The 18,427-nt window shown below is 47.4% G+C and overlaps 1 protein-coding gene across 1 annotated transcript; it reads right to left on the reverse strand.

Moving 5' to 3' along the window:
- Nucleotides 1-854: 854 nt before the first annotated feature.
- MLEC (malectin) lies at nt 855-14,942 on the reverse strand. Its single transcript, XM_059139326.1, has 5 exons — nt 14,546-14,942; nt 8,686-8,864; nt 7,747-7,923; nt 7,584-7,641; nt 855-6,409 (listed from the first exon to the last, which is right to left on the reverse strand). Exons 1-5 carry the CDS (start codon nt 14,769-14,771, stop codon nt 6,180-6,182), a joined length of 870 nt encoding a protein of 289 aa, XP_058995309.1. The 5' UTR covers nt 14,772-14,942; the 3' UTR covers nt 855-6,179.
- Between the last annotated feature and the right edge of the window lie 3,485 nt (nt 14,943-18,427).

Here is an 18,427-nt window from a genome sequence, read left to right on the forward strand (position 1 = left end):
AAGATTAAACAGGCGTTAACATCTGTGTAAGTGCTTGACATTGTGCCCCGTCCATTTCATATCCCATAAGGGATATCTACAATTATCCTTACAGCCTTAGAAAGAACAGAGGCAGAGTTTGAAGCCTGCCTTGATTGTTTACTAACTAGCCTGTGGAAAATTACCTAATTTTTTAAGTTTCATGTTCCTCAGCTGTAAAACGAGGTGGGTAAATTACAGGAAAAACATCCTTTGGTCCTTCTGCCCCTTCCCAATGTATACTCAACACTCAACACTGACAACACACTAGAAAAAGAGCATGCAGTTAGGGTACGTGAGTGGCTCAGTTGGTTAAGTATCTGACTCTTGATGTTGGCTCAGGATATGATCTCAAGGTTGTGAGACTGAACCCTGTGTTGAGCCCACGCCAAGCCTGCTCAAGATTCTCTCCCTCTCCCCCTGTTCACTCCCCACTCCAACCCCAAAGCATACGCTCTCACTCCCTCAAAAAAAAAAAAAAAAAAGAGAGAGAGAGAGAGTGAGAGAAACCTGTCCCAGGGCTTGATCTGTCCACAGGCTGTCACGGAAGCTGAGGGAAAAATGTGCACTGGGAGGGAGACAGTCATGTCCTGGTGTAGTGGTGAAGTGGAAAACAAAACAACTGTTTATTTTTCCCTGAATGCACTGCTGGCTGAAATGGCCAGGCAGTTTTACAGAACTTCATTCCCTTAACCAAACATCCCGGCTGAAATGGGCAAAAGCCCTTAGACTTGTCACAGGAGAGCCCTTTGCAGCCAAGTGAGCCCCCTTGGTTTCCCCTTTCCCACCCCATCACTTCATCTCTCTGCAATCAAGTTCAAATTCAATCTCAACAGTGTCACTGCAAATTGTTTATTAAAACACAAAGCAATGGACAGTGAAAAACATCCTGATTTTTTTTACTTTTTGGTGGGAGTAGGATGGGGCATGTAAAGGGTAGGGACATTGGAGAAAGCCCAGAAGGAAAGACAGCTCTATCCACCCCTACTGCTTTCCCGGGCCAGCCAGGTTCAAAGCCCCTCAGTCACATCTCACTGTGCTGCTGCAAATGCATGTTGTGGCTACAGATGAAGGGTTGGTTTGACCTCCGCAGGGAGAAGATGGGAATCTAGGAGCTACCAGGGCTACTAAGAACTTGACACTATTCTCCAGTACTTGGTACAGAATAGAGCAGCCAGGCCCGATCTGGAGGGGCGGGATGGGTTTCCTGACAAGTCAGGTTAGGTCAGTAATCGTTGAAGAGGCTGCTCTGAGCTCAGAATGGGCAGCTGGTCCTAGTGCGTGAGAATATAGTAGAAGGAAAATCCAAGGAGCGGACTAATCCAGGGTCAAATTTCTTTTCATTCCCTGGATCATGACACACCAGGGAAGAGAAGAGTCAAAAATGCCTCATTCCTGGTTTGCCGTGAAGATCTCCCTGCCAATTCTCCCCTCCCACCTGGCAACTCAGCTCTCCTTTCCCGACAGTTGTCCTTTAAAAGGACGGAAAGCACACTTCAGTTTGTTGTTGTTTTCCCTCATACTGAAATAACGCACTGACGCTCAAAATAGAGGTGAGAATGAAGTTCGGCTTCTCCTGGTGCTATGTGCCCCCATCTCACAAGCCTGCCTGGATGTTTGAGGTGCCAGGGCCCTCCCTGCCAACTCGAACAGGACTACTGTTTCCCCGGCTACCAGCACAATCCTGGCTCCTTGTTTTTATACTCCTGGGGGGCAGGGGGGTGAGGGGGGGTGGACTGTCCCAAGAGATCCATTCTGCTCTTTTCCTGCCAACCCAGCCAGTCCCCAAATCATCTGCTCTTATCAAAATGATTTGGCAACCAAAGGCAGGCGAGCCAAAAGGCAGCTGGGGAAGGACAAACTAGATCGGCAGCAAGCCACCCATGTACAAAGAAACCCGCCCTAGCTGGGCAGCTGACCCACTGATGCCAATCTGGTCTCCTAATAAAATGAGGAAATCTAGCCCTCTTGCCCCAGGAGAGGTCTAAATACAGAAAGAGTCCGAGCTCGGATGGATAGGGAAAAATTACTCTGATCTCTCTGAAGCATGAACATTAAGGCTTCTTTGCAATTTTCTTAGAGCTCTCTGAACCCTAATTAGATCTTTCCATAGAAGAGAAGCAGACTTCTTCTAAGAGTTCTGAACACATCCCAGGTGTTTGATTCTGCTTCTGCACTACCACTTAGCCTTACCCTAGGCTCCTTCCCTAGGGCCACAGCAGGAGGAGGCCCAAAGCATCTCCTCCTTCCCTCTTTTTGAACAGGAGCATCTGTTAGTCTCTCACTTTGGAAAGCTCACCTGCTCTCCCAGGTCCTTTGGAGAGACATGGAGGACAATATTACATGTTGCCACTTGATACCATTAAGGCTCCTCGAGGCAAGAAGACACTTGAATTAGGTCAGAGCCAGCCAGCAAAGGGTAAGGGGGGAGGGATGGGGAAGCAGCCCCACAGCAGGGACTGTAAGACCCCTGCCCAGACCTGAATCTAGAGGGAATGCCCACCCTGGCTCAGAGCAGGAGAGGAAAAGGCACTGTGCTGACCGGGGTGGGTCCTGCCCCAATCTCCAGGGAGGGTAGAGAACTTGTGGACTCTTTCCCTGGACTTCCCAAGGTGAGCCAATTTCTAGACAAAGGAGTCTATCTGCTAGGAAAGGGAAAATACTGCTGTTGTTTTCTGGAGTTCAACTGAGATTCTAGAAGCCATGGCCAGGCCTTCTCAGGAGAAAGCAGAGGCAGGATAAGAAGGAAGAGAAATTCCTTAAAACAGAAGCTTCTCCAAAAAGATAAAGAAGTCCAAACACAATTCTGAAACTGGATTAAACAGTTTCCAGGCACAGAAAGGGGGAGGTAAACTTAAACTTCACCTTATCTCTTCAAAGCTTAATTGACCTCTAATGCGATCCCCCAATTTCAGGCCAGTATCTCTTACGCAAACAGCGGGGAAAAAGAGAACAAGGTCACACTCTCAAAACCAGCCAGTGGCCCTGCAGGCCCTATGGCCCCCCTGGGAGTCTGACACCGCTGACACTTGAAGATAACCATCTTTCAAGTCACCAGAATTCAAGATATCCACTGAGCAGCCTCTCCTCCATAGCGGAGACTTTATGGGAAAATGGATCTGGTTTAGAGGACATGTGTCCCACAGATTATTTCCTGGCACAACGTTTCAGCCAGCATGAGTAAAACCCAAAATGGCCAGCTGGCCCCTGACCCAAATCAGAACTAGGCTCACACTCTCAGCCCATCCCCAGAAGACATCTTTGTGTAGTCCACCCAGAAACTGAACCGAAAAAGGAGCTTCATCTTGGCCATCTGCTCTTGGCTTTGGCCAGCTGGGGTCCGGGAAATCTAAAAACCTAGGAGAGCATGGATCCAGGAGAATAGCCCAGATCTCCCTTTCTCCAGGCTTAAGTGGCATCCCTCATCACCTCCCCGACCCTAGATAGACTCCCTACAGCATAGCCGCCTGGTCCTAGCACTAGCTCAAAATATAGGCAGGGGAACAAACAGTGCAAAAAGCAAATGATGAACAGAGTAATTCATGACACACACAATACAAAAATAAAAATAAAGAGTGCCCCACCCCACCCCTTTAACCTAAACTTCATGTACCTATATCATCTTGGAGGAGCCAAAAACAAAAACAAAAACAAAAACAAAGCTTTCAAGTTCAGCATCATGGGCCAGTTGTGACTGGCCCTGGGCAGCTCTGTTAGCTGGGTGGGCTTGGCTCCAGGGGACTCTACCCCAGCCCCCACCATACTTCTTCCTGTTTCCTCACTTCTCCTTTCGTTTTTGTGAGCCATAGAGAGATGTTCCTTCCTTTCGGACACAAGTAGAGGAAAATGCCCATCCCTGTCCCTGAGCTCAGGGGAAAGGAGTGGGCTTGGAAACAGGGGTGGGCTTGGAAGCAAAGCTGCTTGGCTTACAGTACCATTAGGAAATGGCCCCAGGAGCCAGAGTTTCCTTCTGAGACTCTGAGTCACTGAAGGAATGGGATGAGGTGAGGAGGCGGGACCCCTCCTTCCTCAGAGACCCAGGCAAACTAACAAACAAGGCAAAATGGAGGCAGCCCGCCCTCCTTCCCCAGCTCGTCTACTCCACTGGCAGTGGCCTACAGCTGTGGGGAGTTCTGATGGAAGAGAAACTGATGCCACTGTCGGGAGCCCAATTAATCGTCAGGATGTCCACTGCCCCAGGCAGGGTGTCCCCAGGACCAAGGCCACAGACGTCATCCTTTAAAGCAGGGAGCTTTGTGAAGCACTCCAGAAGCGTTCCCTTAGCACAGCCTCAGGCCATAGCCATCCAGATGCCTGACTCAATACCCTACTGCTGAGGCCTAAGTCACAGCTAAAATAAAGGGCTCCAACTCTAAGGACTAAATGCTGGCCCAGAGTAACTCATCAAGAGTCAAAACCCAGAACATGAGCCCAAAGGCTACTTAATTTGTCACATGACGAATAGTTCAAATATATGGAGCTCTTTAAAAACACTGAAGAAAACAAAAAAGACAAAATTAAACACATTCTAAAGCGATGAGCCTTGTCTTGAGATTCTATGCTGCTCGAGCCCAAGCAGAAGCTAATCCTGCTGCCTTCCATTCACAGAATTCCTTGTAGCTTGGCTGGGTGCTCCCTCATTGCTGCCTAACTGGGAAAAGGGTAACAGCGACCAGAAAGGAAGGGAACAGGGAAGCTTCATTTCCTGCAGAAGTTTTTCCAGGGAATTTAAGACAGATGCTTAGATGCTAAGGTTGGCTTCAAAGCTGCCAGGACTATGGTGGACTATGGGCAGAACTTCAGCCCCGTCACACCAAGAACCCAAATGTAACTTGGATAGGGAGATGAAAGGGCACAGGGGTATACTATTAAGATCAGTGAGAGGCGCCCCTGGGCCATATACAGACAATCGGTCTAGTTCTGTGGGACAGCCCTGGGCATGAATCAAAACTGGTTGACTTGTGCCACAGACACAAGATGGGAATAAATGTACATCAGGTACTAGACACTCTAAACAGTGGTCAGTCACTTAGTAGGGTTCAAGTCTCTGAGGTGGCTCTTAAGTTATGCTAACGTAAGCCTTTTCTAATCCAGAGACCAGAAAAGACTTTTAAGGTCAAGTGTTCTGTTGCTGCAGGCTGGAAAGCATCCCTGTCCCCTGGCAGCAAGACCCTACAGAGGGGCCAGTAAAAGAACTGCTGGGTCAGGTCCTCCTGGCTGCTGGCTCAGAGATCCAGGGAGGGAGGTACCAACAAGGTGAGACGGTAGAGGATAAGACATTCAAGCAAAGGGAACCTCAGATCCCCATGTCTCCTTCCCTTCTTGGCATTAACTTAGCGGGATGACTGAGAGAGATTTCAAATGAGCCAGATTAAGGGGGTGAAAAATGAGAGGAAATCAAGTCCCCAACAGGCACTGAAATCAAAATGATTTGTTGTGGTAACAAGTCAGAGGCAACTTGAGGACCTGACATAAACTAATCGTCTTGGATACCAGACAGTCCTCTAACTGGCACATGTCAGGGAGACAGGCAATGACAAAGCGCAAACACTGAAGGTGGAACCATCATTGGGCTGAAACCAGAAAGGCTTCCAAGTAAGGGAGTATCTACTTTTCTTTCTTGTTTTCTTTAATCCCCCTCTGTTTTCGTCTTTATCATACAAATTATACACCTTCACACGTACACAAAGCACACACACTTTCAATCCCAGGACATCTGAAAACTTATCTAGACATCACTTCAGAACATACCCAACTCCCAGTGCTGGTCTTCTCAGGTAATAAGATGACATTTCCCTGCTGTTAATTTCTAATCTAAAAAAAAAAAAAGGAACCATGTTTGCTCTGGGTTCAGAGTCCTTTCCACTAGGTGTGCAGACTAGGATCCTTGAACGTGTAGGATCCACTTTACCCTAAGTACCCTGGAGAGGAAAGAGACGGCTGGGGCCAGCCACAAAGAGAGCACAAGGACTGAAGCAGGGCTGGGACCAGTGGTGGATGAGGGCTGCTCTCTACCCACTCTGCCTCTTTTTTTCTCCTTTAATTTTTGTATGTGTTTTTTGTTTGTTTTGTTAATCACTGTGAAAAAATACAGAAACCAAAACCAGTATGTTTGGTTTCTTTCCCTCACCCCTCCACCCAGTTCAGGATGGTATTTGTTCTCACAACCGGCAGAGGCAGAAAAGGGTTGGAATGAAGACTCCGAAGGCCACCAGGATGGGAAACATGAGGCTGCTGTTGTCTGAGGCATAGGGGTTGGGCGTGCGGGGGCCTGACTGCACCCGGTTCTTATTGGTCTGTCTTTTGAGATTAGACCCTTCATCGTATTCTTCTTCTTCCTCTTCCTCCTCTTTCTTCTCCAGTCCTGGATGAGGCTGCAGCTTTGGTACATCTGACACAAGAAAACAGACACCTGTTAGGTAAGACCCACAGCATTTAAGTGAGACCCTTAAGAGCCATAAATGAGCCACAATAAAGAGATGATGTGACCTAAGCGGGGTCCACAGGAAAAAAGAGAAGTAGCAGAAATAGCTGCTGGCCTAGAGAGAATAGCAGATTGCTGCAAACAGTACTCTTCTTTAGATTTAACTAAAGCACAGTAAAAGCCCTATGCCCGGGGAGGCTCGCTATCTCCCCTTCCTGTCCTATATTTTCAGAACCACGGGAGAATCAGACTGAACAGAGACAATGACCCGACACCCAAAACTTAACCTTTTCAAATCCCTCCTGCAGCCTCCACAATCCCACATTCCCTTTCTGATCCACCCAGCAACTGAGGAAAGGCTGAGCCACAAAGCCTTGGGTTGTCAGCACACACTACCCCTCTGCTCTGCCTCCTCCTCAGGGACTCAAGCTACAAATCTGTCTTTGTGGCAGGACATCTGCCTAGATGTCAGAATGCCGCATCTGGGGACACATCAAGACAACAGGATGAGCTCCCTGGTGCATTCAGGAAGAGCTGGGAAAACGTACAGAGGCGGAATGGAGGAGAAAAGTCACTAAGACACAAGCTTTCCCTGCAAAAAACCAGCCTGAGAAGCTGGCGGGCAGGATCATCACAACGCTGAGAAAGCGATACACCCTAAGGCTTGGTCCCAAGGACCAGGAGACATTGGTAATTGAACTCCTGTCTAGTGCAGTCCAGCAATTCTGGACTCTCAGAGCATACCAAGACGCAAAAGGACACCTCCTTTTCCCTTTTTGCCCCCCAGGAAATAGAGGTCAAAGAAAGAGACTAAGGACAAGTTTTAGGCAATTCCAAAAGACTACAAGGGTCAGTGCACACTAATAGGTACCATTATTAGGCCAAATTTACAGTGAAGTTAAAGGAATTTGTCCAAAACCAAAGACCTGATTAAGTGGGAACAGCAAAATTTAAACAACAGAGCTTACTCCAAAGTTTATGGCCAGCACCACACTGCACTTCATCCCCATCCAAACTCCCCACAGTTTGGCTTTAAGTGTTCTCTCAAGAGTGATCAGCTAAATTATTTCCCCAAGGGTTTCCTCAACTATATTCTTCACCCCAAGGGAAAAAGAAGGTTAAAGGTTAAAATGCCACTTACCATCCACTGTCCCAGCCATGATGTAGAGTGCACAAACTTTCGGATTATCATAGTACCCCTAGGAAACGGGAAACTATGGTCAGCACCACACGGCAATAAACATTCCCCTGCACCCATTCCTTTTAAACATTTACTCCGCTGGAGGGCAGAGGGAAGACATTACCTTAACAAACTCGATGTAAAGTTTCCCTGTGAAGGTGGACACCTCCCCTTGGACACTCAGCTTCCCCTTTCTGATGCTCATAGGGATGATTTCATCATGAGCTGTGCTGTGCCCAACACGATCAAAGATATCCAAGTCCTTCACCACAACATGGCCATTCAATCGCACATCAAATACCTCCCATGATTAAAAAAAAAGAGAGACAATGTCAAAACCATTAGCTTCATACCCCTTTAGCAGCTGGACATCATATACCTGCCCGGGCTTCAAGTTCAGAAATAATTTTTTAAATGACAGGGCTGGACACAGTCAAGGGTACAGATTTCTTTACATGAGCTAAATCAAAGCCATGTTCTTTCACTGTCCAGATCTCATACTGGCCTTAGGGAACGAAGAATATAAAAAAAAGCTCGACATGAACAGAAGGAAATTCACAAGAAGAGACAGGAAAAAAATTAGGCTAAAATCAAGAAGGCGCTAACAATCGAGAAGGACAATCGGGATCGGTTAATTGCCAAAAATAGGGGGCGCCTGGGTGGCTCAGTGGGTTAAAGCCTCTGCTTTCGGCTCAGGTCATGATCCCAGGGTCCTGGGATCGAGCCCTGCATCGGGCTCTCTGCTCAGCAGGGAGCCTGCTTCCCCCTCTCTCTCTGCCTGCCTCTCTGCCTACTTGTGATCTCTGTCTGTCAAATAAATAAATAAAATCTTAAAAAAAAAAAAAATTGCCAAAAATAGTAAGATTCTGGCATTGCCTCTGTCACCAACCCCCAGGGCAGATGCAGCCTTGTGAGCTATGGGACATTGCTTCTCTAGGGGCAGAAGGAATCCAGCTTTTCCTCAAAGCTCACCTGTTCCTCCCTTCTGGGGAGGCTCTTACATTCTCTGGCCCATAGCAGGGGACTATCCAAGAGTGGCAATGTCCCACTGACCAGGCCTCACCTTCTGCTGGGACTGTGCAAAGTAGACCTCAGCAAATTTCAACACCAGCACGTAGTCCCCCTCTTCTTTAACGGGCACTTCATAGCCAAAAGTCTCCTCATTGTACCGCTCTGTTTGATACAGGATCTGGTCCTCTGGGTTGGAACGCAGGATTGGCAGTTTCATACCATAGTCAGAGGCTGGGGACAAAAAACAAAGAGAGACCACATCAGAGGCAAGGCACACAAAAAGAGCAGAGACCCCAGAACTGCCATTCCCAGGGCAATGCTAGTAACCCTCCCAGGGTAAAGGACTACCCCTTCTCTGCCTAGCTCTAAAGAGACCGGACACAAAGGCAAGAATCAGAGAGCCACTACCAAGGAAGAATAAAGTGAAAGAAACCAAACACTAATAATCCCAAAAGCTCCCTAACCCTCAGAGCAGAACTTTTAAAAAACCTATTAAAATGACTTTCCTCAACTGCACAGAGTGACAGGAAAACTACAGGCGATAGCTACAGCTCCTGACTCCCTGAAAACAGGAGCTTCAGAGAAACCTCATAAAACAGGGGGGATGGCCAAGAACTCTGCAAGACGATTAAGTTCAAAAAATGTTTTTTTTTTTTTTTTTTCAATTCAGAGAAGCGCAAGAGTCTAAAACAGTTTATGTTAGGAAAGTCATTTCTGCATTGTTTTTACTGTAAGTAAGATACAAGGTTAGCCGCTTTTTATAATTTTCATTCACAGAGTTCCAAAGCTGGTAAAGAAAAACATGCTCATAAAAAGAAGGGTGTGATGTTAATTTCCTTTACGTGTAAGTACCTAACTTCTCACAAACTCAAAAATACTCAATGTCACCTATTCTCTCTTGCACATTCCTCCAGTTAAACCTTTGGTTTAAGTTAAAAGTTTTGAAGGAAAAAAGTTCCTATTGTGTCCCCAGCACCTAACAAGGTGGCTGGCACATAAGCAGGAACCAGTATGATTTGCTGAACGAACAAACAACAACAAAGGAGGTACCTGCGGACCAGTGAAGCCACGCTATTCTCAGCACAGGGCTAGAGCCAGCCTAGCAAGAAAAAAATCTGCCAAGTTCCAATGGCACCTTTGGCCTAAGATGCCGAAGTCCTTGGGGAGCCACCTTTCCCATTTCACAGACTGACAAGGCTTATTGCAGGGTAAAAGTAAAAAAAAAACGCATAGGTGGCGCAGCTGGTAGAGCATGCAGCTCTAGATCTCAGAGTCATGAATATTCAAGCCCCATTTTGGGGATAGAGTTTACACTAAAAAAAAAAAAAAAAAAAAAAAAAAAGGTAAAAAGTTACATACCCTGGGTCAGTCTCCTGCCCCGTAACAAAGTAGACTGGGGTCTTTCCTCAAACATAAGACACCAACCATACTCCAGCCCCAGAGATGAATAGTTATGCTTCCTCCTTCCAAAAGTAGCTTCTCTGATTCCTTTATCATGTAAGCACAATGAGGCTTTCCAGTGCTCCATAAATCTACTTTCCAACTACAGACTTTGCAGTGATTTTGGTACAGGCTCAGTCTCTCCTCCAGCCTGGAATTAAGATTTTAAGACCACCTTCCAGTCTCACACAGGGACTCTGAAGACATTTGGCACCTAGATCCTTTGGGAGATGTCCACGAGCAGTCATCCCTGGAGCTTTATTTTCTGAACCACCAAAACTCCAAGGGGATCTTTTATCTCCAAGGGAGGTAAAAGAGTAACTAAAAGAGCCAGTGACTAAGGTCAAGCCCTCAAAAAAATAAACATAACTGTTAGTTCCTGTAAGTGAACAGTTAGCCATGACATCAGATGGACCTGATGAGACAATGCAACAGGAAACTCCTTGCACTTTTGTCTTCAGACTTTTTCCTTCTTACTTCTTCTCAAGAAATCAAAGAAGGGTGCTAAGAAGCACTACAAAGGATGCACTGCCAACATGCCTCAGCTCTTTCCCAGGCTCAAACCACAAGGGCACAAACCCATAAAGATTAAAAAACTGCTATTTCTCTTCCACTTGAGTTCTAAGAATTTCCTTCTTCCATGAGAACCATGATTTCTACAAATTTGAACATTAACCAGATTTGTTTTTTAGATACACACAAAATGTTGTGCATGTGTGGGGAATCTTTTTTTTTCCTGCCGAGTGGAAAAAGTGAAAAACTGACAGTAATGTAATCTGTAACAGCCTTAGTCTCACAACTAAGAAAACTCAGCCATGTGAGTAAAAACTACTTAACAATCATGGAATTAGCTTTAAATATTTTCCCTTTAAAACCCAAGTCGCTTTCCCAGGAGATCTGCCACATGTAAAGTTGCATTTGCCTAAGTCCCAAGAGACACAGCGGCAAAAAGGACATTTTTCTTTCTTCCTTAGACTTTATGTATTCACAGCTAAACAGATTTCTCTAAAATACAGTGAAGTGTACATAATCACCATACTGCTGAAACTGGCCCAATAGAATTCAGCCAGTTAACCAGAAAGGAAGGAGGCCAAAGGGCCTACATTTTGTCTGCTCCTGCTTAGTTCAGGACAATGGAGGAGCCAGGCTGCTTGAAAAATTCAGCCTGTTTTCCTGTAAGACAGGCCTGGATCTGAATTCTGGCTCTGCCGCCTATGATGTGATCTGGAACAGAATTATTTTCTCCAGGTCTTTTATCACCTGTAAAATGGGGCATACCACCGATCTGAATTCTCTACCTATGAAATTCTGCTACTTGGAGGGCACTGCAGATGAAGCCTGCCTCTTAGGTGACAGTATAGGGAGAGAATTCTAAACAAATCCCAAGCCTTGAGCAAATCAGAAGGAGCAGTGACTCTCTCATCCACTTTTAAGTTCCATTCTCCCCAAAGCCAGATCCCTCCCCAGCCAAAAGGAAGGTTGCCCAGCAAAGGGTCTTCCTTAGGCTTGCTGAATTAGTAATCTGTTGGGCTCATGCTCTAAGCCACCCTTTTACTCCTCTGGAACTATGATGTCCCCTAGCTGTAACTTCATGTAAAAGGTCATCAAGCACAGAAAGGAGACACTTTAACCCAAAGGACAGTTTTCAGATGGGGGCCACTGACTTCTAAAACAATGGTAAGTTATACTAAAAAAAGAAAACAAAGCCCACAGAGGTAAATCATGTTTTTCAAGGTCATACAAATGACCAGCAGGTATCTTTCTATGAAGAGGAAACAGCCTCTCCTAAAACCAAGCCAAGTTCTATGCTCTCAGGCCAAATAATGAAGTCTTTTCCTCCTCACTCAGGAGGAACCCAGAATGAGCAAGTTGAAAAGAACCTAGAACGTTCAGCATGCCAAAAAACCCAAGTTGAGCACTGCCGAAGCATAGTGGTACTCCCATCTGGTGAAGCACACAAGTTGAAAAAGCCTTTCCCAGGCTATAAGTATCTCCGATGAGCACTAGCTATCCTCAAGGCAGAATGAAATTGAATAAATATTATGGAGTGTCTATGAAAGCAAAAGCCACTAGGTGCCCTAGGCCACTCACAGTTACAAGAATGCTGAACTACAAAGACACTACAGAGAAACACCAAGTTCAAAAGCAGGCCAAACCCTTATCTGGATTAACTTGGCAACAAATACCTGAATTCAGTCAACATAAAATGAACTTTCTTCAGCACACTAGAAGCAATACCACAGGCATGTGGTAAAGGAAATAAAACAGCAGTTCCTCCTGCAACCAGTGTAAAAAGCCGCATGAAGCAAGGGTCTCCAAGAACGTGGCACACCCCTCCTAACCAGTGCCAGAGAAGGGAAGGCAGAGTGAACAGCTACCCTTCCTTGGTGGTGCCAACTCCTTAGCACAGAAACAAATTAGAGAGCTGCCTCCTGAGAGTGAAAGCTGAATCACATTTCAGGCCCAGATCTAAGGCCACCAAAAATTACTCTCAGGAACCCAGTAAGCACAACCTTGCAATAGGCTGGTCCAAGCTGCAGCTGACGACGAGCCTCTACTCCTTGTCTATCCTTTCCTACTGCTACAATTCACAGTCCACGTTTGCCATACTCTGATGGGAGTGGAGCAAGGGACCTCTCTGTTTATAGAGTGCCCCAAAGGCCGGGGTCCAAGATAGGGCTCCGGTACACATGGGCTTGGATAGGTCTTGTGTAATTTTACCTGCTACAATAAACTCCAAAGACTGCAACCATGAACCAATAACCTCAAGAATGTAGAGCCTAGCCTCACTGAATGCTGACCAGCAACAGCACATCCCCCTTCCCACCCCCAAAATCACCTACACCAGCAAATTAAAACCAGGATTTCCGAATAAGAGAAGCTGGGAACTAAACCTGTATTCTCAGCTTTTTCCTCCACACAATAAACCTAACAGGATAATGTAACCTACGTGAAGCCTGGTATCTGTTAAGTGAAAGAAACCATCTGCACGCTGTCCTCACCACTGCTATCTCAAGAGGCAAAGTCCACAAACGGTCTCGAGTTTCCTCAAGGGCTCCTTCCTCCCTGCCCACACCCATGAAGAAAGAGGAAGGGTCCAGGATGGAGATAGTAATGACCTCCTGCTTCTGTGAAGTCTGGCTTTGGCTGCTGTTACAGCTTGCTAAAGATTGGAGCCCTGACTCAGCTGAACCCAGGCTACTGAGACCTACATGCCAGGGCTAACTAAATTCCAAGACAAACATAGAACTTCAGAAAACAGCCCTGTGTCCCAACACTCTCACATGTATGGAAGCAATAAACTCACTAATAGAACAAACTCCAGGACACTGCAATTATCTTGGAAGAACGAAGTTAAACCCTTTCCTAAAAGCAAGAGCCAAATCTGGGCATCGTGGAAAGAATGAGAGAAAGTCTGTCTCTTGGTTTTCTGGAGATGGCGTACTGCCAATCTGGCAGCCTCTGAACCCAGCATACAACATAAATCTCCTTCCAACACACGAAGCAAGGAGCTTCCCTCTTAAACTGTTGTCCAATCCCATTTACAGAAGATACAGAGTCTAGGGCAGATTTTTTCCCAAAGTCTGGTCTGGGGATGACCAACATCAAAAGCTCCTGGTGCAGAAACGTGGGTTTAATCTATCAGGCCCAGAATTTGCATTTTTAACCAGCTCCGCCGGCTATTCTTACACTAGCTTTGAGAACTGCGCAGCTCTCTAAAAACTGCTGTTGCTCCTCAGTTGAGTCAAAATCATTTTTCCCATATACTGAAATCCTACCTTTCAAGGCCGCTCAGGACAGGATCTACACAATGTGGGACACAATACTCAAGATCTTACACTGGCGGACTGGTTGACACACTTAATCAGCCTCACGTGCAGGATGGCTTCAATATAAACCACCCTCTGAGGGGCCTCAACTTCCACCTTTAAGCACACAGATTCCCAGCTCTAAAGGGGAGGGGGGCGCGGAGGAGACTACAATCAAACTCTCCTGGCCCATCCTCTTCGAAGATTCCTTTCTAGGCTAAGGATCAAGCCCCGCTCCTGCAGAAGGGGTAAGGAAAGTGGCTGGTTTCTGGGATGGCAGGAATCTACCAGGAACCGTCTTGATAGGAGAGCAAAACCATCCCAGCCTGGGACTCCGATAACCGACAACCCGTGAGGCCTCGAGGTAGTAGGAGGCCGCCCTCGACTTTACTTTCCCAGATCGGGTGGAAGTGAGGGGTTAAGAAAATGCAGGATGTGAGGTCCAAATATAACTTCTCGCCAACTCTGCCTCAATCGTTCTTCGCAGCTTCGAGTCAGCGCCAGGCTCTGAGCTCGGACCGGGTCCCTGAGCAAACTGCAGAGAGACTTGGCTCCAGAGACGTGGCCCCAGGGTCGAGGAAGGAGCTCAGGGCCCGCAGCCCTCAGCCGGCTGCGCCCAGCACGGCAGGCCCTGATCCCACGGCTCGGCTGAGGGGCTCTCACCTCGGCCCACCCGGCCTTCCAAAGGGTCCTTGCGGAAGTGGATCCCGTGCACGTCCACATGCGCCTCGCCGCCCGCGTTGACGGCCCAAATGACGCTCTCGGGGAGCCCGGCCCCTGCCGAGCCGACCACACCGAGCCCCGGCCCCGGGAGCGCCGGCAGCAGCAGCAGCAGTAGCAGTCGCAGGAGCGCCACGGCGGCTCCTTCAACCGCCTGGGCCCCCAGCATGGCGGCCACCACAGCGAGGGCAGCCTCCGCCGACCCTCGTCCTCAGCCGGCCGCCAGGCCGCCCCGACTCAGAAAGACAGCGCCACGAGCCGCTCTGCCTCAGCCGCCGGGGACATGTCGCTCTCAGGCCTCCTTCTCAGCCACGGGTGCCGCCTCCCACCTCAGGAACAACCTACCCCGTCGCCCAGCCCCCGGCCACGATCCTGCAGCCAATCAGCGCCCGACCCTCATTAATTACCCATCACCCCGCCGGGAAACGCCCGTCCATTGGCTGCCAGGCGAGGGGAAGGGCGTGGCTACTCCCAGGCGCCGGCCCAACCATCAGGCTCGAGAGAGAGCGCGCGCAGAGGTTGGGAGTTCGGTTGAAGCGGCGGTTCAATGCGGAAGTGGCGGGGTGCAGCGCCCAGGCGGCCCCGGAATCCCGCAGCTGAATAGGAAAGGTGGCCTAGGAGGGAAGGTTTAGAGTAGGGCGCACTGACACGTCGCCAACACTTCCGGTGCTCCAGATCTTGGGACCGAATGGGCTCCGGAGGGGGCGTTGCCGACTTTTCCGCCCCCTCTTCCTTTCTCAGGGAGAGGAATGAACATAAGCTCTAGTAGGAGTAGCAGTGGACACTCTTCCGACCTGAGCCTCGGTCTTTTTCTCCCTGTGAGGCAGAAAACCCATCCTCCCTAGAGAGAGAGGCCACAAGCACAGGTCTTCAGGGCACAGGTCCCACGAGGACAACACCCTGCCCCCACCCCTTAGCGGGCTCAGGGCCGGTGGTAGCGTCCAGGAGGCCGTCCAATCAGAAGGCTCCAACGCAGCGGAAATGCGTGGCCTTGTGGGGGAGGGGCTCTCCAGGCTACCAGTGTATCCATGGCGACAGCCTCGTGCCCGCCCCAGCGACTCAGGGGCGGGATCGGGGCTTCCCCCGCCTTGCTGTTGGGAGTCTTGCGCGGTGCCCAGTCCGGAGATGTATGCTCCACCGGAGCTCCTTCTCTGCTCTTTGGCAGTTCACCCAGCACTTTGCTGCATTGGCGATCCCTGCACTGTGGTCGCTGTCCGAACTCCCCCCTTTTCAGACAGAGAAAGCGAGGCCCAGAGAGGGTCGCAGCGCTGGCCAAACGGTCACACCACAAGTCTAGGGCACAGCCAGGGCAAATTCTGCAAACACTTTTCGCGATCCTCCTACTATGCTTGGCAGATTTAACAGATAAAATACAGGAAGTGCAGTTCAGTTTGAATTTTAGATGAACAAGCAGGACATAAATAAAATAATTCGTATTTTGTTTAAAATCCAAATTTAACTGGGATTTTTGCATTTTCTGGGACAGCCTTACCTACTACGTGCCAGGCAATGAGTTTTGTGCGGCAGCGCACAAAACACACCCATGGTCCTGAGTGAGAATTGCAGACTTTGAACCACCCACTGCTCAATTATTTAGTTAGAACAAAAAGGAACAAAATGCGATATCAAAATGGAGAGTATCAGTGAGGGATTTAAGTGCCCCATAATTCCTTCCCCAGCCCCTAGGGTCAGATCCTACAGGAGTAACTTTTGGAGTATCCCTTCTTGGTTCCACTTCCCCCCTGTATCCAGCAAGGATCTGGACTGGGTTCCTGGCACAGACATGTTTCACTCCTCAAGGCACCTCTGGAGTCCTGTACTAGGATGTCTTATCCTACTCCCCATTCTCAAAACTCTTTGGGGGAACCTGATAAGTCAGTACTTGACTAGCCCTCAGAGCAGGGTATGGCATTAATGGGGATCACAGGTACAAAGAGGTGATGGGGGCTTCCTCCCTCCCAGGCAGTTGACCTGCAGAGCCCATGTTCTAGCCACATACTACCTCCAGGAGCTCATGTTTATTTTATTCTTAAGCCAGCCTCGTCCAGGAGAAACTATCACAAAAATGGATTAAATCTTTGGGGATGCTTCAAAAGACCTAACCTTGGGCCTCCTCTTTGTTCCCCAGATCCTTGGTCACCCCACAAGATGAATAAGATACTTAGCTAATCCTCGGTTGGGCTCCTCAGATTCCATTCCTGGCTGGGTTACCTGTGGACAGAGGAGCCTGGCCCAGTTTTTTGAGACTCAGTAGCTGATGGATTATACTACCTCTTTAGTAAAACACAAGTTCAGAGACCCAGAGGCATGATAAGCATGGAATCTGAGTTAGATGGCCTGGGTTCCAAGCCCTGCTCCACCATTTACTCACTGTGTAGCCTTGGGCAAGTGAAATACACCTGAGTTTTAGTTTGCTCAAGGCAAAAGTAATTAGTTCCTACTTTGAAGGTCAATCTGAGGCTTATAGAAGGTAATGAAACCCTTTGACCAAGCAAGTTCACTCCATTTCACCCAAAAAATGAAAACATGTGTCCACAGAAAAACTTGTATACGAATGTTCATAGCAGCAAAAGTGGAAGCAACCCAAGAGCCCATCAACTGATGAATGGATAAACAAAATGTGGTCTACCTATACAATAAATTATTGTTGAACCAGAAAAAGTAATGAAATACTAATATACTTACAACATGGGTGAACCTTGAAAACATTACACTGAATGAAAGAAGCTAAACATAAAAGGCCACAAACTGTATTACTGAACTTATATAAAATGTTCAGAATAGGTAGATCTATAGAGACAGAATTTACCTAAAGTTATTTTAATAATTTACTTGAAGTACCCTCTCAGGATGGAGAACTTGCCCTCCATGGAGGGACAGGAACTGAGATTTTGGAGTCAGACAGAACTGAGTTCAGTTCCTTTCTCAGTGGCTTCCCAACTAAATCTGTTACTCCTTTTCTCTGTAATCACCTCTCTTCTAAAATGCTTATAAGATAATCTACCTAACAGTTGTTGTAAGGATTAACAATATTTTAACTCTGAATTATCTGAAAAAGAAATAAAGAAATCAATTCTATTTGCAACAGCATCAAAAACAATAATGGAGCACCTGGGTGGCTCAGTCAGTTAAGCATCCGACTCTTAGTTTCAGCTCAGGTCATAATCTCAGGGTTCTGAGATACAGCCCTGCCTCTGGTCCTATGCTCAGGGGAAGTCTGCTTAGGATTCTTTCCCTCGGTCTCCCTCTGCTCCTCCCCCTTGTGCACACACATTCTCTCTTTCTCTCTCAAATAAATCAATCTTGGGTGGGGGGGGGGATGAAATACTTGGGGATAAACTTAACTAAGTGAAAGATCTCTGAAAACTATTAAGACATCAGTGAAAGAAATTGAAGAAGACACAAATAAATGGAAAGATATTCCATGTTCATGGATTGGAAGAACTAACATTGTTAAAATGTCAATACTACCAAAGCCATCTTTTTCAACCAGTTCAATCCCTGTGAAAATTCCAACGGCATTTTTGTACAGAAGTAGAAAAAACACTCCTAAAATCACAAAAGATCCCAAATAGCCAAAGAAATCTTGAGAAAGAAGAATAAAACAGGAAGCATCACAATTCCTGATTTCAAGCTATCCTATAAAGCTATAGTCATTGAAAAAAAAAAAATTGGTGTCCATCAATCAATTCCCACTAAAATTGGAAAAATACAAAAAATTTTGGGGGTGCCTGGGTGGCTCAGTGGGTTGAGGCCTCTGCCTTCGGCTCAGGTCATGATCCCAGCCAGGGTCCTGGGATCGAGCCCCACATCGGGCTCTCTGCT

This window comes from Mustela lutreola, chromosome 11, assembly GCF_030435805.1.
Source record: "Mustela lutreola isolate mMusLut2 chromosome 11, mMusLut2.pri, whole genome shotgun sequence".
Classification (NCBI taxonomy): Eukaryota; Metazoa; Chordata; class Mammalia; order Carnivora; family Mustelidae; genus Mustela; species Mustela lutreola.